This window comes from Panicum virgatum, chromosome 4K, assembly GCF_016808335.1.
Source record: "Panicum virgatum strain AP13 chromosome 4K, P.virgatum_v5, whole genome shotgun sequence".
NCBI lineage: Eukaryota > Viridiplantae > Streptophyta > Magnoliopsida > Poales > Poaceae > Panicum > Panicum virgatum.
In genome coordinates, this window is record NC_053139.1 from 18,726,587 (window position 1) to 18,747,281 (window position 20,695).

The 20,695-nt window shown below is 49.7% G+C and overlaps 2 protein-coding genes across 4 annotated transcripts; both read right to left on the reverse strand.

The window, feature by feature from the left end:
* Positions 1 to 443: 443 nt before the first annotated feature.
* Positions 444 to 10,714, reverse strand: LOC120703387 (calcium/calmodulin-regulated receptor-like kinase 2). 3 transcript variants are annotated; one of them, XM_039987437.1, is made up of 8 exons: positions 10,461 to 10,714; positions 9,758 to 10,308; positions 9,338 to 9,491; positions 8,593 to 8,719; positions 8,379 to 8,464; positions 8,210 to 8,281; positions 7,767 to 7,970; positions 444 to 1,034 (listed from the first exon to the last, which is right to left on the reverse strand). In XM_039987437.1, exons 2-8 carry the CDS (start codon positions 10,108 to 10,110, stop codon positions 717 to 719), a joined length of 1,314 nt encoding a protein of 437 aa, XP_039843371.1. In that variant the 5' UTR covers positions 10,111 to 10,308; positions 10,461 to 10,714; the 3' UTR covers positions 444 to 716. The 3 variants fall into 3 exon arrangements, with proteins under 3 accessions (XP_039843371.1, XP_039843373.1, XP_039843372.1); XM_039987439.1 differs by having other exon boundaries at positions 9,758 to 10,394; XM_039987438.1 differs by having other exon boundaries at positions 9,758 to 10,210; positions 10,461 to 10,713.
* Positions 10,715 to 15,481: 4,767 nt separating this feature from the next.
* On the reverse strand, positions 15,482 to 18,604 carry LOC120703388. The gene is made up of 4 exons (XM_039987441.1): positions 18,202 to 18,604; positions 16,319 to 17,969; positions 15,850 to 16,217; positions 15,482 to 15,507 (listed from the first exon to the last, which is right to left on the reverse strand). The coding sequence occupies exons 1-3, from the start codon at positions 18,520 to 18,522 to the stop codon at positions 15,967 to 15,969; spliced, it is 2,223 nt and encodes a 740-aa protein (XP_039843375.1). The 5' UTR covers positions 18,523 to 18,604; the 3' UTR covers positions 15,482 to 15,507; positions 15,850 to 15,966.
* Positions 18,605 to 20,695: the final 2,091 nt, after the last annotated feature.

Genomic DNA, 20,695 nt, shown 5'->3' on the forward strand with positions numbered 1-20,695 from the left:
AGTTAAATGCTCTCAATCTATCTTGCAGTCTTGAGGTGTGAAATTAATTCTCTCATGTATATTGTACGACCAGAATAAATGCGTCAGTGGTCCAGAAAATTGTTGGGTAAAAAACAGCTATTACTTCTGTTGCTGCTGTGTCTGTATTCCTAGGTACTTTCGCTCATGGCATCTGTAATACATGTATTGTTTTACCTATTTCCAGCTGTTACTTTTGTTGCTGCAGTGTTTGTATTCCAAGTTACTTTTGCTATTGCACAATTATGACTGCAGAAAAATATAATAAGAAAGAAGAATGATCAAAGAATAATGGCAACTGATGGAACGGTAATAAGAGTTGTAGTTTTTTTTTCAGTAGTTTAATACATCCCGGATTCTTTCAGTTATTTTTCTCAAAACAACTTTCAATGATTTTTATAAATTAGACAAAATTTCCTTGTTGATTTACGTGAATATGCAATATGGATGTCATTATCTTACCAAATGCTACAACTACTGTTGACTATATACAACGATTTCAAACCTCAGGTCAGTCAGAACTCCAATTAATGAGACGTCGATAACTCTCATGGCAGCCAAGACATCTTCAAGGATCTCAACTCCTTGATGCTTTCATCAAACAGCTACAGCTTCCTTCAACCCTCTTTGCATTTTGACTTACTTTTTGATCAAGTTAAAAGCTAACTCTACAAGGAACCTACATTACGAGAACAAGCTCATGCCCTTATGGGCGTCAGTTCTTTCATGCTGGTAAGGTCACTCAGCTCGACATGCTGGTACTCTATCCTCCTCAGGATGGTTCTAGTCTCGCTCCTAGGCAAAGTCAGAGCATCATGCTTTGTCAGCTGGCGCTGCCTGAGCCTTGAGATGGCCTGCGTGACATCTGATATCCAGGGGCGCTTCCTCGGACTCTTGTTAACGCATCGGTAGGCAACATCAGCAAGCATCCTGACCTCTTCAGGGATGCTCCCTACTAGGAGGTCCTTGTCAAGTATCTCATCCCAATCAACCCTTCCCTCCCCTCCAATTGCTGCCTGAAAGGAAGCATGCATCGTATAAGTTGTTTGGTACTCCACAGCACTATTGATGGCACTTGTGCTCACAGACTTGTTTAATAAGATATCTTCATCTTACAGCAATACAGTAGTAAGTAGTTGTCCTAAACAACTAAATTTGTGGCCTAACATCATGCCTCACAGGTAATAAAGGGCTAAATGAACTGTAGTAATATACACAGGTCCGATGTGCATGACTCAAAAGTGGACCAGGCAAAACTAGTCAAATATAAAGCAAGTGCTCGACCTGCTAATATTGAGTGATACTCCCTCCAACCTCGTTTATAAAGCACACACGCATATCAAGATTCAAACCTTTCTATCTTTGACCAATAATTTGACTATTATTTTTTTATTTTTATAATGTAAATTTTATATGATTGAATTCGTAATCAAATATAGTTTACAGTGATGTTGGTGTATATGTGAGCCTATGTATAGAGACCCATCTAGAGGCCCATGTATTAAATCTATATATCCCACCCTTCTAGGATTTGGAGGAATACAAGCCATTATTCTCTCCATCATGGTATCATTAGCCTAGGGTTAGGGATCCCTCTTCTCTCCTCCCTCCCCACCTCCCAGCCGCCGCCGCCGGCAGCCATGGCCGGCCACCGGCCGCCGGCGCCCCCTCCTCTCTCCCCTTCCTCTTTCCCTCCCCTGTTTTCCTCAGCCGCCGGCGCCGGAAGCTCTGGATCCATGCCGCAGGGACCTCTGCCCGCCGCCGGAACCTCTGCTCTGCTCCAGGCCGCCGCTGCAGGCTCTGGATCCGCCGCAGCCGCCGTTCCTTGGCGCGCCGCCGCCGCCTACTCCCTGGCGGATCCAGTCGCTGCGGGGGCAGGGGGCGCGCCGCTGCCTTCTCCCTGCCCGGCCCCGCCGCCGCCGCCTCTGGCTAGCGCGCACGGGCCGCGGGGGTCGCGGCCGGCCCTGCAGCGGGCGCTCCCCTGCAGCCGCGCGCCCAGGCCGCCGCCCTGGTCATTCTACGGCCGACGCTGGATGCGGGGGCTGCGGGCGCCGCTGCCGCCGACCCCCTGCTGCTCGAGCAGGGGCCTCCCGTGCTGCCCCAGCAGGGTCCCCTGCTACCCAACGCCGCCGCTGCCGCTGCTGCTGGCGCGGGGGTTGCAGGGGCCAGCAGCGCGCCACCGTCGTCGATCCGGCCGTCCTGCGAGCCGCGGCACAGCTGCTGCAGGCCGCGGGCGCCGATCCAGCCGCGCTGCCGCTGCTGCAGGATCCCGCCGCCGCCGCTGCGGCCCACCGCGCCGCGGGCAAGCAGCCCGCCACCGATGCCGCGTCTGATGCCGCGTGGACCGGGCTCGAGATGTCGCCCGCGGATGCGCCGCTTTCTGCCGCCGCCCTCCGCAGACAGCAGGCCGACGCCGCTCTCGCCGCCGCCAAGTCGGAGGCTTCGGCGGCCCAGGAGCGGGTCCGCGTGGTTGCCCTCGCCTGGGAGCGCGAGCGCGCCGCGGCCGAAGCCTCCACTCTCCGGGTCGCCGAGGCGGAGCACTTCCTCCGCGCCTCCTCCGGCCGGCTCGTCGTCCCCGAGCCCGGCGCCTCTTCCTCCCACTAGGCCCCGCCCGCTGGATCTGGAGCCCGGTACGACCCGACCGACCCCATGGTCGCCCAGCTCCACCTCCAGGCCGCCGGTGTCCAGAACATCAGGGCCCTGGTCACCGTCCTCCTCGACCCGACGTCCTCCTCCTACGGACGCTGGCGGGACCAGGTCCTGCTCGCCCTCCGCTGCTACGCCCTCGACGACCACGTCCTCCTCGACACGCCGATCGAGGCGCAGGACGTGGCGTGGCTGCGCCTCGACAGCGTCGCCATGTCCTGGATCTTCGGGACCATCTCCCTAGATCTTCAGGACCTCGTCAGGACCCACGGCGGCACTGCGCGGCAGGCCTGGGTGGCACTCGAGGGGCAGTTCCTCGACAACGCCGAGTACCGCGCCCTCCAGCTCGACGCCACCTTCCGCACCTTCGTGCAGGGGGACCTCTCCGTTGGTGAGTACTGCCGGCGGATGAAGGGCATGGCCGATGCTCTTCACGACCTCGAGGATCCGGTGTCCGATCGGGTCTTGGTGCTCAATGTCCTGCGGGGCCTGAGCAGCACCTATGACCACCTGAAGAGCTGGATCGCCCGCCAGAGGCCCTTCCCCTCCTTCCTGTAGGTCCGGGACGACCTCGCCCTCGAGGAGATCACTAGGGGTCTCGCGCCCGGATCGCCCTCGTCCAGCTCCACCGCGCTCGTCGCTGCTCCAACGGCTTCCTCCGCCACCCCTGCCACCTCTCTCCTTGGTGCTGCTCCCGCCGGGCAGATCGGAGGTGGGGGGCGTGGACGTCGTCGGCGGGGGGGACGTGGTGGTGGTGGTGGCCCTGCTTCTGGGGGTACCGGTACCGGTGAGGGCCGTCGGGGCGCGCCGACTCCTCCGGCTCCGGCTTCGACTCCCGCTTCTGCCCCTGCCCCTGGAGGTACGCCCTGGCCATCCTTCAGCAACACATGGTCAGGGCGCATCTCGATGTGGCCGTTCGAGGGTCCGGGAGGGGGGTCTCGTCCTCAGCTCCAGCCGGTGGCCATGTTCACCGGTGCTGCTCCCCTCTCCGCGCCGTACTGGACCCCGCCCGCTCAGCCCAGCCAACAGCTGACCTGGCCTGGGGGGTGGGACCAGGCTGTTCTGGCGCAGTCCTTCAGCACCATGGGACTGACGCCGCCGGTCAGCACCGAGTGGATCGCCGACTCGGGTGCCTCGTTCCACACCACTCCTGATGCTGGTATCCTCTCTTCCGTCCGACCCCCACACCCCTCTTGTCCTTCTTCTATCATGGTTGGTGATGGGTCTTGCCCTCCTGTCACCGCCGTGGGTTCTGCTCCTCGTCTTTCTAATGTTCTTGTTGCTCCTCAAATAGTTCACAATCTTCTTTCCATTCGCCAGTTTACTGCTGACAACTCCTGTTCTATCGAATTTGACTTTTCTGGTCTTACTGTGAAGGATTCGGCTTCCCGGCGTCCGGTCCTCAGATGTGACAACCCGGGCCCCTTTACACTCTTCGGCTTCCGCTGCTCCGTCTTCGACTTTTTCTTCGTCTACTGCTTTTGCTGTGACGCCTTCTTCCACCACCTGGCACCGCCGGCTTGGACACCCTGGCCGCGACATTTTGGTTTAGCTCAGCCGTAGTACCGATGTTCCATATACTAGGGCTCATGCTGAGCACCTCTGTCATGCGTGCCAGTTAGGTCGTCATGTTAGACTTCCGTTTTCTTCTTCGCATGCTGCGCATGCTTTTGATCTTATTCACTGTGACCTGTGGACATCTCCTGTACTCAGCATGTCTGGCTACAAATATTACCCTGGTCATTGTTGATGATTTTTCTCATTACTCTTGGACTTTCCCTTTGCGCGCCAAGTCTGAGAGCTTCCCCACCCTCCTCCACTTCTTTGCCTGGGTGTCCACTCAGTTCGGCCTCACTGTTAAGGCCGTCCAGTGTGACAACGGGCGGGAGTTCGATAACTCCACATCCCGTTCCTTCTTCCTCTCTCGGGGTGTTCAGCTGCGTATGTCTTGTCCGTATAGCTCTCATCAGAACGGCAAGGCTGAGCGGATGATTCGCACGACGAACGACGTCGTGCGCACCCTTATGATCCAGGCCTCTCTGCCCCCCGCGCTTCTGGGCTGAGAGCCTCCACACCGCCACCTACCTACTCAACCGCCTTCCGTCCACTGCTTCTCCTGCTCCCACTCCACACCACGCTCTCTTCGGTACCCCTCCTCGCTACGACCACCTTCGGGTCTTCGGGTGTGCGTGTTACCGTAATACCTCCGCCACCGCTTCTCACAAGCTGGCGCCCCGCTCGACTCGTTGTGTGTTCCTCGGGTACTCCCCTAATCACAAGGGGTACCGATGCTTTGACCTCACCTCTCACCGCGTTCTGATCTCCCGACACGTCATCTTTGACGAGTCGGATTTCCCCTACTCCACCTCCTCCACATCTTCTCCTGACCCCGAGCTGGAGTCTTTGTTTCCGACTGACCCGGTGGTTCAGCCACCGTTACCTGTCTGTCCTTTTCCTGCAGGTTTTCCCGGCGCACCGGTACCGCTTCCGGTGATCCCTGCTGCGCCGAGCGCGGCCCCCGAACCTCCGGTCGGCAGTGTGCGGACCCGGGGTCTCCCGCTGCGCCACGCGCGGCCCCGGTGCCTTCCCCTGCCCCTGCGCGGTACGCTCAACCGGTGCAGGTGTACCGGCGCCGCTCGGCGTCGACACCGGCGCCGCAGCGGTACGCTCAGCCCGTGCAGGTGTACCGGCGCCGCCTCCTGCTACGGAGGCTCCTACAACGCCTACACCGGAGCCGTCGCCGCCGCCGACTCCTCCGGCTCCCTCTCGAGCCGAGCCGGAGGTGTACCACCCGCCAGTCATCCATCGGGATCCTCGGCATATTCATCACATGGTGACTCGGCGGAGGGCGTCTTAGGCCGCGACTCTCTCCGCCACCGAGGGAGAGCCGTGGGTCTCTCTGATACCCTCCTCTGTCCGCGACGCCTTGCTGGATCCTCACTGGCGTCGCGCGATGGATGAAGAGTACGCGGCTCTTCTTGCCAACCAGACGTGGGACCTCGTGCCGCGTCCGTCTGGTTGTAATGTGGTGACTGGCAAGTGGATCTGGACGCATAAGCGTTGGGCTGATGGCACACTGGAGCGCTACAAGGCTCGCTGGGTTCTCCGGGGGTTCACTCAGCGACCTGGTGTGGACTATGATGAGACCTTCAGCCCAGTGGTGAAGCCCGCTACGGTGCACACAGTCCTCTCGCGCTCCTGGCCTGTGCACCAGCTGGACGTGAAGAATGCGTTTCTTCACGGCACTCTCTCAGAGACTGTCTACTACTCTCAGCCAGCGGGATTTGTGGACTCGAGTCGTCCGGATATGGTCTACCGGCTCAACAAGTCTCTCTATGGTCTGAAGCAGGCTCCTCAGGCTTGGTACTCTCGGTTCGCCACGTTCTTGCTGACATTGGGGTTCACCGAGGCCAAGTCCGACACATCTCTCTTCATCTACCGCCGTGGGGATGAGACTGCATATCTGCTGCTCTATGTCGATGACATTGTGCTCACAACCTCCAGTCAGCAGCTACTTCAGAGTGTCATCTCCTCTCTGCAGCAGGAGTTTGCTATGAAGGATCTGGGTCAGCTCCACCACTTCTTGGGCATCACTGTTGAGCCTCGCCCGTCTGGTCTTCTCCTTCACCAGTGGCAGTACGCACTCGATATTCTGGAGCGGGCTGGGATGACTGATTGCAAGCCCTGCTCCACTCCTGTCAACACTCAGGCGAAGCTGTCTGCTGATATGGGTGATCCGGTGGCTGATCCTACTGCCTACCGGAGTCTGGCTGGCGCTTTGCAGTACCTCACCTTTACCAGGCCGGATCTCACCTACGCTGTTCAGCAGGTCTGTCTCGATATGCATGATCCCCGGGAGTCACACCTTGCTGCACTGAAGCGTCTCCTCCGCTACGTTCGTGGCACTGTGGACCTCGGCCTGGTGCTTCACCGCTCGTCCTCTGCTGAGCTGGTGATCTACACCGACGCTGACTGGGCTGCCTGCCCAGACACTCGTCGCTCTACTTCCGGCTACGCCGTCTTCCTGGGCGGCAACCTGGTCTCCTGGTCGTTCAAGCGGCAGCCGGTTGTCTCCCGTTCCAGTGCTGAGGCGGAGTACCGGGCTGTCGCTAACGGCATGGCGGAGGCGTCCTGACTATGACAGCTCTTGGCAGAGCTCCACAGCCCGCTCGCCAAGAGCACGCTCGTCTACTGCGACAACGTCAGCGCCGTGTATCTCTCCACCAACCCTGTACAGCATCAGCGGACGAAGCATGTGGAGATCGACCTACACTTCGTGCGCGACAGAGTCGCCATCGGCGATGTTCGGGTATTCCATGTCCCGACTACCTCCCAGTTTGCTGACATCTTCACCAAGGGATTGCCCTCCTCGACCTTCTCGGAGTTTCGCTCTAGCCTCAACATAGCCTGTGACTAGTTGTGGCTGCGGGAGGGGGGATATTTGCCCTTTGTACTCTATTTGTAGTATTTTCTTGTCCAGTTTTGAACACCGCTGCGCCGGTAGTTCAGACTGCGGGGGGGTGTTAGCTTTTTCGTTGTCCAGTCTTGAACACCGTTGCGCCGGTAGTTCAGACTGCGGGGGGTGTTGGTGTATATGTGAGCCCATGTATAGAGGCCCATGTATAGGATCTATATATCCCACCCTTCTAAGGTTTGGAGGAATACAAGCCATTATTCTCTCCATCAAGTGATTATAAATTTATAATCATAAGTGATATAGTATATGATAAATAAATGGTCAAAGTATCGTTTGGAAGACCGTGCCATGTTCCTCTATGCCTTATAAACGAGGAAGGAGGGAGTAATACTTATGGAATAAGTAGAAACAAAATGCTTTTCTAATTCTGTATGGACTTTCAGTAACGTTAAATTTTTCGATAATACGCAGGAGAGCTGCTTATCATTGCATTAAGAAGGAAAAAGAGTGGTTTCCTTTACAACGCGGGCCATGAGGGGCGCACGCACACCTTGAGTTTTCTCTAGAGGACTATACGGCACAAGGATACAACCGATGAACGCGCGGGAAGGCCTAACTAGAGAGGACTCTTCTAGACGACAAACTACAAGATTTATGTACTTTCAGTAACGTTAAAATGACTTACCAGATTAATGTAGTCCATTAGACCTTGCTGTGGATTTATGGCTGTTATCAGTTCAAAAAGTATAATACCAAAACTATACACGTCGCTCTTCTTTGTTAACTTATTTGTGGACATGTAGTCAGGATCCATATATCCATAGGTGCCCTTGAGGCCCGACTTTCTTCCATCATATACTTCCTCCTTTGATAAACCAAAGTCTGCAACCTGCACCCACAAGCAAAAGGTAAATTAGAATATATGAGCATAGTTTTCAGGGCAAGTATTTTGTCTCCTGATTTTAATCTTGCTTTTAGTTGCATATATCGCGGTGGAATTGAATCATCGAACTTTATACTCATCATGAGTCAGTATTGGTTCAGTTAAATCAACTGACAGGATGATACTTAAAAGTGCATGTGTAGCAGTTGAATGAGCAATATAAAGTACATCATAAATTTACAAACCTTGGCCCTCATTGAATGGTCCAAAAGTATATTATCAGACTTTAGATCTCTGTGAATAACAGGTGGAACAGCCTGCACACATGAAACGTAGTCATATATCTTTCATTTATTGCCAAGATTAGGTTACTAACACAACACACACTTCAATAGCCATGAACTTAACGCATACCCCTTCATGCAGATACTCGATCCCATGAGAGATATCATGGGCAATTTGCAGCCTTTCTTGCCAGCTCAAACTCCGTTTATTGTCGCCTGAATGACATTATATGAATGTAATTAGGGTCAAATTTTGAAATGATGAAACTAATATTTAAATCATTTGTCCCATTTCTCTGTTTCGTGCTCCATTTTACAAAAATAGAGAAAATTGTCTCCCTTACCGTACAAAAGTCTTGCCAAACTCCCATTGCTCATGTACTCGTAAATCAGAATGCGCTGACCTTTTTCCACGCAATACCCAACCAAATTAACAAGGTTTCTATGATGCAGCCTGCTAAGCAAAGCTACCTGCAAAAAAGATGGAGTCACGATTGCACTTTGATCAGCTTATTATTCAAATGTCCACAGAAAATTACTTCACACAGATTAAAGGTACTCGCTTTGCCCACAGCATGTTTCTTTTTCTTTCTTTCCTTTTCTTTGGAGGTAAATAATGTTTCAATTTTTGAGGCAAAGTGTGTTCCATCATTCAAGAACATAATTACTTTGCGACGACAAGTGGATGTGTCTAAGAAAAAGATAACCCTCAGATTAGCTAATCATGGGAAGGAGACTGAAAACAAATAAGAAAAGGTTCTTTTTCAATGGTACTTCTCTCTAGACTCGCGAGACTTATTCTTTTTAGGTCAATGTGCGCATTTCTCATCTGTTTTTTGACTTCATCATACTATGCGACTAGATTCCAAAGGCAGCATTATGTTGATAGGAACATAATAACTGACACAGCATGCCAATAGGCAAGCCAATTTCCAAGGAAGTTGTTCCCTGAGGTACAAATTATCCTTAGGAGGATTAGCAAAAAAAAAAAAAGTGCACCTCTTACCACATCCCTCGCACCAACCAAAATAGATAATTTTCTTGAACAAAAACCAAAAGAAAATATGCACCCGAAAAAGATTAACATACCTCAGTCTGGAACTCTCTTTCCCCTTGCCTTGAATCACTCGCGAGCACTTTTACAGCTACCACTTCACCAGTGGCCATTACAGCCTTGTACACAGGACCGAACGATCCTTGCCCCAGAATTGTGGTAAAGTTGCTGGTAGCCTTCTGCAGATCCCTGAGCAGCAACCACCAGCAATATGATGGAACAATTCAGAAAATGATGTGATATTTGCAACTGAAGATTTGATCATATACAGGTGGCTACTCTATTCAGTGACAGTTTAACAGACTCATCTGAATTGCAATAATTTTTCGCAGGAATTTCATTGGGAACATTTCAATTGCGTAAGGTTGTGGAAAATGCACATGTTCCAAACATAGGCGTAAAACTGCAAGAAAGCATATACGAACACGAAAATTAAAGATAAAAAATTGCCATACTTGTAGTGGTATTTTGGGATCCCGGAAACGGTCAGCGGCGGCGGCTCCCTGCCATTATGGCCGGCGCCGCCTCTCCAGGCCCAGAACGCGGCGCGCTTTGCCGGCGGCGGGTGGCCCCAGTCGGCGACGCTCTCGGAGACCACCGAGACGGAGACGCTGGAGTCGAGGCTGGCGCAGCGGTCGCCGTCGGCCCGCAGCGTCGCTGAGGGCGACTCCACGGACCGCGTCCGGGCGGCGACGCTGGCCCGCCGGCGGTGCAGCCAGATGGCGAGGAGCACGCACGCCGCCGCAAGCACCGCAGCCGCGACGCCGGCGGTGACCCCGATGAGCGCGGCCCTCGTTCGATCGACCATCCCTCCCCCGGCGAGGCAACGAGCATGCCGCGCGAGGCCACGCTGGGGAGCACGGACCGCGCGCCTCTCGGTGCCGGGCTGTCCTAGCCTCCTCCTGCTCCTGCCATGGGGAGCAGCGGCACCAGCAGAACGCGTCAAGAAGCGGTCTTTCACCGAAGCATCTCGCTGGCACGACGCGCCAAAACGGTTGAAGCGGCCCTGCGCGGCGGCGGCACGCGGTAAGACGCAACCTCAACTTCGCGCCGCCATGGGAGCAAGCCGGAATTTCGCAGAGCAGCTAAACACTGCGGAATCGAGACGAGTCTGAACAGAGGCATATAAAACTTGGCAGCAAGGGCCTCGCACCATACCTCGACGCCGTGGAATTCCGGTCGACGGAGACGGAGTCGATCTCCAGCACCTTGCTTCAAGGAACTGCAGCGGAGAACGGATCGAGGGGACGACCGGGTGGAAATCCTCTCTCTTTCCTCTGTTGCTTTCTCCTCGGCTAGTCGGAGCAGGGAGAGGGCTAGTCGGAGCAGGATGGGTTCGGAGCAGAGTGGCGCGTGGAAAAGGGCAGCGTCCCCTGTTCCGGAGTAGACGGGGTCCAACCCCTCCCCACGCAAACGCAAGCACTTCAAATATCTGGCTCGAAAACAACCGGTGCAGATATCCATGGCGGGGCTCGCTCGCAAGACCGGGAAAGGGGAGTAAGTTGTTAAGATGTTTTGCAAAAAAAAATTGCGATGAAATCTAATAAATTTGAAGTACTAAATGAAGTCTATTTACAAAACTTTTTGTACAGATGGATTGTATATCGCGAGACGAATCTAATAATGCTAATTAATCCATAATTAATTAATATATAGTCGATGGTTACTGTAGCATTATTGTTGCAAATCATGAATTAAGTAGGCTCATTAGATTCGTCTCGCGATTTACAGCTCATCTATGCAAAAAAAATTTATAAATAGACTTCATTTAGTACTCCATGCATGTGTCGAAACATTCGATATGATGTTTTTTTTGCGTTTACGGGGTGGGAACTAAACAGGGCCTAAGGATGAGAAAGGAATACTAGATATTCGAATTATTCGATATCCGTATCCGCTTAAACATCAATATAGATATCCGTATCCGTATTCGAATTAAATATAGTAGTAAAATAGATACATCTGAATCCGATTTTCATTGATTTTCTCTATCTGATTCTACATCCTTATTCGACAATATCCGACACTATTCGTATTCGTTTCATTCAAAAACTATTTAAAAATTATATTTATTTCTCATCACCCATATTATTAATTTTACTTTTATGTATTCTTATTTTATCTTCAAATTACCTCTATATTTTTTATTTATATATAATAAAAAATATTTATATGTTTATTGCAATATACTTTTTTCTAATTTTATTTATATGTATTTATTTATTAACATATTTTTTGATAAATAAATTATTTTTAACTAGCTATATTTATTATAATACTATTATACTTTAGTTTGTACATGTATAACGATTTTATAATCTAAAACTATTAATAAAGAAAATAATAAAAAGTTAGCTCATATATCAAGTCAATATCCGAGACATTCGTTTTGTATTCGTATTCGATAATATTCGAATCCTTATTCAATTTAAAATATAATAAAAATACAATCCGAATCTGATTCCATACAAATCCGATCCGGCACCCGTCGATCTCTCTCATCTCCCCCCCCTGTTCCTCCTGGTCGTCTGTCTCTGCTCCGGCTTTTTGTTTGGAGTGATTCGGACGAAGCTGCCTGCATCTACATGTAGTACATGGGTTCGTGAATTCTTGATTGCGAGACGGGAGCAGTTGGTGGCCGTGTTTGTCGAGATTTGAGGCGAGACCCTGTCAAATTGCCATGTGCACACGGCTCGTGCTCGTGCGTGTACATCCATGGGCTTGATGGTCCCGTCGGGCCCTCCCTAAATAAAACGCCCCTCCCTAAATAAAAAGCATAGCCATGTTGCCTTTGTAAAATGGCCTGAAGAGGCAATTTTGTAATATGTGGTAGTTCTGAATTTTTTAAAAGGATTTGCTCTTTTGAATCGACAACTTAAGTTAACAACTTGTCGTGTACATATGACTTAGGGGTTGGGGTTGTTTGGTTTCGTAAACTTTAGATCATGTCACATCAAAAAAAATCTTAGCATTTAGAAGTATTAAATGAAGTTTAATTACAAAACTAATTGTAGAACCCTGGAGCTAAACTGCGAGACAAATCTAATGAAGTATATTAACTCATAATTAGCGAATGGTTACTGTAGCAAACCAGGGATTAATTAGGCTCATTAGATTCGTCTCGCGAATTAGCACTCATCTGTCGAAAAAAATTATAAATATATTTTATCTGATACTCCTAAATGGTAAGATTCATTTTGATGTGATAAAGACTAAAAAACTGATGAAAACAAACAACACCTTAACGAAGCGGGCTTTTTAAGTAGGGACTGAAACTGGCTAAACTGATGTGTTGTGTACGAATGATATATGATCCTGGTATGCGGAGCATTTAGCGCAGGTATGGTGATCGACTCGGGAGACTTTTCGTCTTTTGCTTTCTCTTCTTTTTTTTTTTCTCTTCTTTCTTGTTTTTCTCTGCCCATTAATTTGTTCGGTGCGCTTAATCCATTAGCAAGGTTGGGTACCTCTTTTCCTCTGCCAGCGAAATGGTAATGGCAGCTCCATCCATGCCTCCATTATAGCACGGTATAAGGTTGTACTGTACGTAGTACCCGTCATCGTAATCGCTACCCCGGCCCAGTACACGGTGTACCGTATTCCCATACCATCTCAGCAGCAACGGGGCAGAAAAAGGCTTCTCCTCCTTGGCTGTGTTCAGTTCCCACAAAATTTCCAAACTTTTCAAATTTTTCATCACATCTCCGTCACATCGAAATATTAAATATATCAAATGACCCATGCATGGAGTACTAAATGTAGGTACATAAAAAAACTAATTGCATAGTTTTGATGTACGTTGCGAGACAAATCTTTTGAGCCTAGTTAGATCATGGTAGGATAATATTTACCACAAACAAACGAAAAGTGTTATAATGTGCTAAGTGTTCGATGTGACATTTTTTCTCAAAATTTCGTGGATCTAAACACACCCCCAATGATCTATCCCAGCAGCAGCAATAAAGGCAGGCACGCGGTTACACCGCCGCCCACGCACACCACAGCAGTAGAGCACACTGGCAGGCGGGGCCGCCTAGTGTGGTGCTGGCGCCGGAGACATTGATTTGGAGTTCTGGACGCGTGCCGTTGGCGCGTAGGATGCTCGTGTTGGATCTGCTGGTTTGGCATTTGGCAGCTGTGCAACAAAAATACGGTTATCCTCGTGCGCGCGCGGTGTTGAGCGTACCGCCTGCTGTTTGGCGGCTGGCCACGCACCATTCCATTCTGAAATTCTCGGACTCGGGTCGGATTTGGTTCATCTTTTGTGTTTTGATTGATGATGATGACAGCTGCCGGCGGCGGCCATAGCCCCGTAGCGGGTACTTTACATGAACCAGTCCATCTTTTTTTTTTATTAGCGAACCAGTCCATCTTGCCGTGGAACTATGGTCTTTTTCTTTCCCACCTCGCTACTGGCAGTGTTGAGAACCGCTAGACTAGACATGAGCATGGTGGGGCGTCATCAGGGGGCAACAACGGAGTGGCAAAGGATTTTGAATTTTAACGTAGATAATCTAAAGGTCAAGATGGATTGTAAAACTGTAAAGAGAACGCTAAGACCACCATCTCTAGATAAGATGCTCACCAAAGTTGTCGATGCCGTGGACGGTGCGGGGTAGGCAAAGCTCGTGAGGAGGACAGAGCTCGAAACTCCAGTAGTCGATGAGCAGGGCCTACGTATGTACTAGATAAATTGCGCGCTACGCCGCGCCCACTTGGAAATATGGAGCAAAATGATTGATGTGTTGATGGTTAGCGGGAAGAGAAGTACGCTGGAGGGCATGAAATTGAACTAATTGTTGTGTATGGGCCGAATCTATACATGTCCCGCGTCGGGCTTCCTCTCTCCAGGACACGAATGGGCTGATTGTTGCGTATGAGCCAAATCCATGCATCGCATCGGGCTTCCTCTCTTCAAGACACGTGTTGCGCCCACAATGTCCAGGCGCTCCCAGCCCTCCCTTTCCACGGTAAGAGTATATGTACAAGTAAGTTTTTTTACTACTGTATGCCTAGCTAAAATTCTCAGAACGAAAATTATTAGGTGACATGACGGAAGAAACAATACCCTTGCAAAGTATAGCTTCGCGAACAGACCAAAGGTCCGGTGGCTAGCTCCGGCAGTGGCCGAGCTGCCCGCCCGGGTTCGAGCCACGTCGGGGCCGAATTTCCGGGAGTCGCATGGGGTTTATCCCCAGAGGAGTACTGGGGTGCGTGTGTATAGATGTGTGGTGTGTGCATGTGTAAGCCCCGGCAGGCGTGTCATCGGACTTTCCGGCAGCCCATCTGCGTTGAGCGTGGATGTCCGATTGAGTTCTTACATGATTCCCCAGTGCTCCTGGGTGTTTTCAAAAAAAAAATGTATAGCTTCGAGTTAAAACTTCAGCTTGTACCTCCTCGCAAAAAAAAAATGTACCGCTCTGTACTTATTAATGGACTACTCCCTCAAACTGGTTACGAATCCTTAATGCTAATTTCAAAATAGTTTGCATAGTTTTTTGAGAAAACTGCAGTACAGTACCTAACTTGCGGCTTGCAATAGTAATGTCCCCTCTAGCCTAAATCGTTTCGTGCCATGCATAAAATCAGCATAGATGCGCAACAATTTTGCGTTGTTCATACGGTCACTTTTTATGAAGACTTGACCTTAGTTCAGTTGTTAACTGCTGGAGCACCCCCCACCCACCCCCTGTTTTTTTTTGTTACTGTTGTTATAACACGACTGTTTGCCTCACATTATAATTGATCACTGAGGAAGATAAACACTACAAGTTGGGCAACAATAACTTGTTTAACCATTTTAGGTATTGCTTGGATCCCGACAGGCTACAAGAGTTGTGTGCTTCCCTCGCTTTCCCAATCGGTGGAAGGCTTTAGTTGAACCGTCGAAAGCCAGTGCATCAATACATTTGAGATCAGCAGTTATGCAAGTTTCATCGAGAGACTTTTGCCCACCCATTAATAGCCAGCATTTACAACCCAACCATGTCATGATGTGAGACCCATTCCGTGCACCAGTTGCACCAAACACACCTCATGAGCCCGAAAATGTTTGGTTCTAGTACTACAACCATGGTCATGGCAAAATAAAAAGAATGTTGTTTTTTTTCAAAAAAGTAAAAAGAATGTTAGTTGTTAGTTGTTAAAGTAACAACTAACATAGCAACTACACTAAAGGATGGCAAAATCAGACCTGGCAACTACACTATGGCCGTGTTTAGTTCTTTTTGCAAAAAATTTTTGCAAAAAAATCTTACCAATTTGAAGTACTAAATAAAATCTATTTACAAAACTTTTTGCACTGATGGGTTGTAAATCGCGAGACGAATCTAATGATGCTAATTAATCCATGATTAATTAATAATTAGCGAATGATTACTGTAGCATCACTGTTGCAAATGATGGATTAAGTAGGCTCATTAGATTCGTATTGCGATTTACAGCCCATCCATACAAAAAGTTTTGTAAATAGACTTCATTTATTACTTCAAATTAGCAAGATTCTTTCGCAAAATTTTGCGTTTACGGGGTGGGAACTAAACAGGGCCTATATAGGATGGCAGACATGCTATGAAAATATGAAATGTACAACTTGTCTCTAATTTGTGCTGTAAGATATTCACAATGACCAGACAAGAAAGAATCTCAAGACTGTGTCTAGAATCTAACAGGAGGCATTGGTTTGATCCATATGCCTACCTGACAAGGCTAAAGTGATGGCTTCTTTCACAGAGAGAAGCAAGCATTCTCTGCAAGAATCGGTTATCTCTGATGACTTCAGCTGTTTGACTTTGGGGCTATGTTTGCAAATCGGTCTTGAGAGTGCAAGGGATTGCGATGGCGAGTGCTCAAATCCGCAGGCAGCCAAGACGGTATGTGTTGCTGTCCGAGCAACTTCTTTGAATGTTTCAGAGCCTTAATCACAGACAGTGGTTTATGAAATTATGAGATTAAATACATGATAGCGAAAGAAAAGTTATACTGGGGAACAGAAGAATAGGAAGGAGGATTTGTACCGTGCATTTTGTCTATCTTAAGTAGTTTCAGCTCACGAACAGCCAACGAAGAAATCTCACTTTTTGCAATTTTACAGGCTGACCTGGACCTTTTGGATCCTTCAGCATTGCATTTTTCAGAACTGTGTTTCCTCTTGCGCTCATGACGGTCTGCTCTAGAACTTGTTCTAACTTCAGTGGTTGCAGCACTACCTATTTCATTGGTTGTCACAGCACTAACAGCTGGGGGATCCTCAGGATTTATCATCATAGCATACTGGCTCCCAGCACTAGGTCCCAACTGTAGTGATGAAGTCGGAGGGGACTGACCGGATGATGAACTGCACTTTAGTGGATGCAGCGATTTGGATTTCTCTAATATGCCTGTACTACACGAAGATGCTAATGATTGATCAAAATGTTGATCTTGAATTGATGAGGCAACTTCACCATTGAGACTATCCTGATTTATTCGATTCTGAAAAGAAATCATCCTTTCTTGAATCCGCGAACGACTGTCCTCAGACAAGCTACGGCATTCTCCTGTGTATTTTGCTGGCGGTGTACTTTCCATTTTTGTACCCTGACCACAGTTTGCGGTCTTTTTTTGAGACACCTTATTAGGATGGTTATGGTTCTTGTGTCCCAAGACTGTATCAATCGGACTGTAAGAAGTTGATCTATTCCCCAAAGAAAATGGGGGGCTGCAGCTAAGGGAGGCAGGGTTGCTAGATATCTTCTTCCCACCAGAAGTTTTTGCCATCTCCAACCTTTTCCATGCCTTACGGGCATCACAAGCATCCTTGTGCAAGACTTTTTTACTATGTCCCAGTGAGGTACTAGTTTCCTCAGGGGAAAGCGGTGGCAGCTGAACAGAAGTAGCAGGACCGCCATTTCTGTAGCTGACAGTTCCAGGCACTGGGTGACGCTGCTCGGTAGCAACAGAAACAGAACCATTCATATCTTTCCTTCTTCCGTTAGGCACACGCAGAGCAAAACCCATAGAACCATCACGCAGAGCAGCCCAGTTGTCCCGCAGCTCCCTTATGCGCTTATCAAGGTTGCGAGAGTTACGCAGTGTTCTAGCTCTCTCAACTTCAAGGCGAATGCGGGCATGATATGCCCCGAGACCATTATCTCGTCCCTTGGTCAATCCAGGACACTGAGATCCTGCTGACAAAGTGCACTGTGATGGAAAATCCTCAGCATTCCTTGCAGGCATCCTAAAGATCCCGGCACTGGTGGCGAAATCGTCACCCACAATGTCATAAACCGAAGGAACCGGGTCATCTGTGGGAAGCCTAGCGCTCCACACATCTGTCCTATCTGGATCATGCTCATCATCCACAACATCAGAAACAGAAGGAGGTGCAACTGGCTCAGCTCTGGGAACATCGATGCTGATCTCAAACTCACCCTGGCTGTCCCGGCCCTCATTCTCAGCCAGCCACCTCAACTGCTCCTCCCTGACCGTGGCGCAATCCTTGCAGAACCAGTCCCCCTCCGGCACGACGGTCCCCAGCCCGGCGCAGTAGGTGTGCGCGGCCGAGTCGCAGAGCTCGCAGAGCAGCAGCAGCTCGTCGTCCCTGGAGCCGTTGCACACGGTGCAGATGGTGTCCGCGTACGGATCCCGGCCCGCCGTGGCGCTCCCGTTGCCCTGAGGACGGTATGCCTGCACCAACCAGCACAGCACGTCAGTGTCGTCCCGCGGAGAATCCATGGCGTCCAGGCATGGCAAATTGACAGGGGAGCGGAATAGCACGTGGTACGGAGCAACCAATGCCGAAATTGCCGGAATTCGCAGTCATGGACGCGAGGATTTCTACTACGGAGATGCCACCAAAAAGTCGTGGGATCACCGGATTAGATCGGATCATGCTTGATTTAGGGTAACAAACGATTACCTGGTTGCGCTCGGGGACGGAGACGATGCGCTCGTCGGGGAACCGCCCCGGGACGGGCGGGCGGCGGATGGTGCGGAAGCGGGCCTTGCAGAAGGGGCAGCGGGACTCGACGCGGCCCCAGGCCATGATGCAGACGAAGCAGAAGTAGTGGGCGCAGCAGTCGAGCTCGCCGCGGATGGCCCGCGCGCCGTCGACGTAGCAGATGCCGCACATCTTCCCCGCGCCCTTCGCCTCCGCCTCGCCGTCCATCTTGGCCTTGCCCTTCGACGACGGCGCCGGCGGCGGGAGGGGCGGGGAGCCGCCGCCGGCGAGCGCGGCCATGCGGGGATGTGGTGGCTGTGCGCTGTGGGTTGGGCGCGTCAGCTTCGGGTCAGAGAGGACTCGATGAGATGGGATTTTCCTTTGGAGAGAGAGGAGGGTCGACGGCCTTGGATATTTGGGCTCGGATGTTGAGACGGTCGGAGTCCGACACGGGCCTTTTTTCTATTTTTCTAATTTTTAAAAATATTTTTTACATAAATATATTTTTGGTTTTACAATTTATAGTTTTATACCCCTACCACCCGGAAGGGGGGCGGCCGGCGGCCCCCCTGCCGCCCCCTGCCGGGCGGTAGGTACTTATATGTAATTAAAATTTGAGTTCTATCGCATGGAGTCCCCTACTGCCCGGTGGAGGGGCGGCAGGCAGGCCGACCGCCCGGCAGGAGGGCGGCAGACTCCCCCCAATATAAAAGCTGAGGTCCCCCCACACTTGCATTTGCAGCAAACAACATCCGTAGAGGGAAAAAGGAGAGACGTGGGGTGAGGGAGGGAATTGCAACAGCGAAGCCCTACCGGATTTTAGATCCGAACCGCAGGTAACCAATATTTCTCAACTTTGTCATTCTAAATTTTTTGTATTTTTAATTCTGTGATTAGTGTTTTTTATAATTGAACCGCTTAGGGTTCGGATTAGTAGTTATAATTGAAGCCGTACCATGGTTTTAGAAATAGGTTTAATTAAAATTAAGTCTTTGAATGGCCAGATATGTCGAGTAAGGTGACGTTTCAAGTTCATTACGGTGATTTCTATAGAATTACTCGTGATTCCTATGGAGTAAATCTATCAGCATTGGAACGAAGACAGTGCAGTCTAGATAAACCCCTAGAGAGGAGTTTTGGTTCCATACGCAAATGGCTTCACGGGAAGTTCAATGTGAATCCAAAGACCCATTTGCTTACGGTTCATACCGTGACTTTCTGGGAAACAAATGGGAATTTCTGGGAGTTGACGCTTATAAGTAGTACGGAAGAATGGAAACATTACATGCACACAACTCTTCAAAGAGGGTGGCCTCTTACAATGGTAATTCAGATTCACCAGAAGGTCGGTGATTTAGGTGAAGAATCAACACACACAACATATTACTGCAATGAAGAGTTAGAAGAGGATAAAGAAGAAGAGAACGTACAAGCTCCAGAAACAGAACCAGAACCACAAGGTTTAGCAGATGAAGGCGAGCGGATACCTAGAATTATGGAAGACGTGGAGAAAGAAGACTAGGATGCACAAATAATAGAGCAATGTGGGGACTCATCGGACGATGAGGACGATGAGCGCTTCCTAGTGCTAGGTGAATGGCGTGAAGAGGGTTTTGGGAATCCAGTGGTACAAGATATTAGATGTCCGGAGTTTGAATACAAAGTGAATGAGGTCATATAAGGGGCAAAGTATCGTACCATTGAAGATGTGAAGGATGCTGTGAAGGTCTGGTCTATATCTCTGAAGAATGAATTCAGAGTGTTGAAGTCTAGCAGCAAAGAATACGAGGTAAGGTGTGTAGATAGAGACTGTACATGGCGAGTGCATGCCTACAAGGGGAAGTTCAAAACATACTGGGAATGTTCAATTGTTACACCACATACTTGTAGATTGACAGTTGTTGTGGGACATCACCGTAATCTCACATCTACTTTCGTGGCCAAGAAGATGTATGGGGTGATTCTTGACAAAATGGATTACGAGCCTGCATTGATAATTAGGGACATTAAACAAAATTTCCAGTATGTGATCAGCTATGCAAAGGCTTGGCGGGCTAAACAAAAAATATTTGAGATGCGGTTTGGCACTTATGAGGCTTCATATGACAATCTACCTCGTATGCTTGAAGCAATTGTGCACAGAAATCCTGGAAGTGCTTTTCATACATACAGTGTACCGAGCTTGTCAGGGGGGCCAAGCATTTTGCTGCGAGCTTTCTTCTGCATTGGTGCATGTGTGAGGGCCTTTATTTACTCCCTTCCTGTTCTGTGTATTGACGGCACTTTCCTGACAGGAAAATATAAGGGAACAATATTGACGGCGATCGGAATTGATTGCAACAAGCAGATAGTTCCCATCGCCTTTGCCTTTGTTGAGAATGAGAACACAGAAAGTTGGTACTGTTTTCTTGAACATCTGAAGAATCACGTTGTTGGTGGTAGACCTAATATTTGCCTTATCAGTGATAGGCAT

What these genes read in the sequence shown, in the direction of transcription:
- LOC120703387 (XM_039987437.1), bottom strand. Translation starts at nt 10,110, where the DNA reads ATGGTCGATCGAACGAGGGCCGCGCTCATCGGGGTCACCGCCGGCGTC. An exon ending in AAAGAGAGTTCCAGACTGAG is followed by an intron (nt 8,720 to 9,337) that starts GTATGTTAATCT and finishes TCTTTTTTGCAG; the next exon opens with GTAGCTTTGCTTAGCAGGCT. An exon ending in ACCATTCAATGAGGGCCAAG is followed by an intron (nt 7,971 to 8,209) that starts GTTTGTAAATTT and finishes TTGTGGGTGCAG; the next exon opens with GTTGCAGACTTTGGTTTATC.
- LOC120703388 (XM_039987441.1), bottom strand. Translation starts at nt 18,522, where the DNA reads ATGGCCGCGCTCGCCGGCGGCGGCTCCCCGCCCCTCCCGCCGCCGGCG. An exon ending in CCGTCCCCGAGCGCAACCAG is followed by an intron (nt 17,970 to 18,201) that starts GTAATCGTTTGT and finishes TGGTTGGTGCAG; the next exon opens with GCATACCGTCCTCAGGGCAA. An exon ending in TAAGATAGACAAAATGCACG is followed by an intron (nt 16,218 to 16,318) that starts GTACAAATCCTC and finishes TCTGTGATTAAG; the next exon opens with GCTCTGAAACATTCAAAGAA.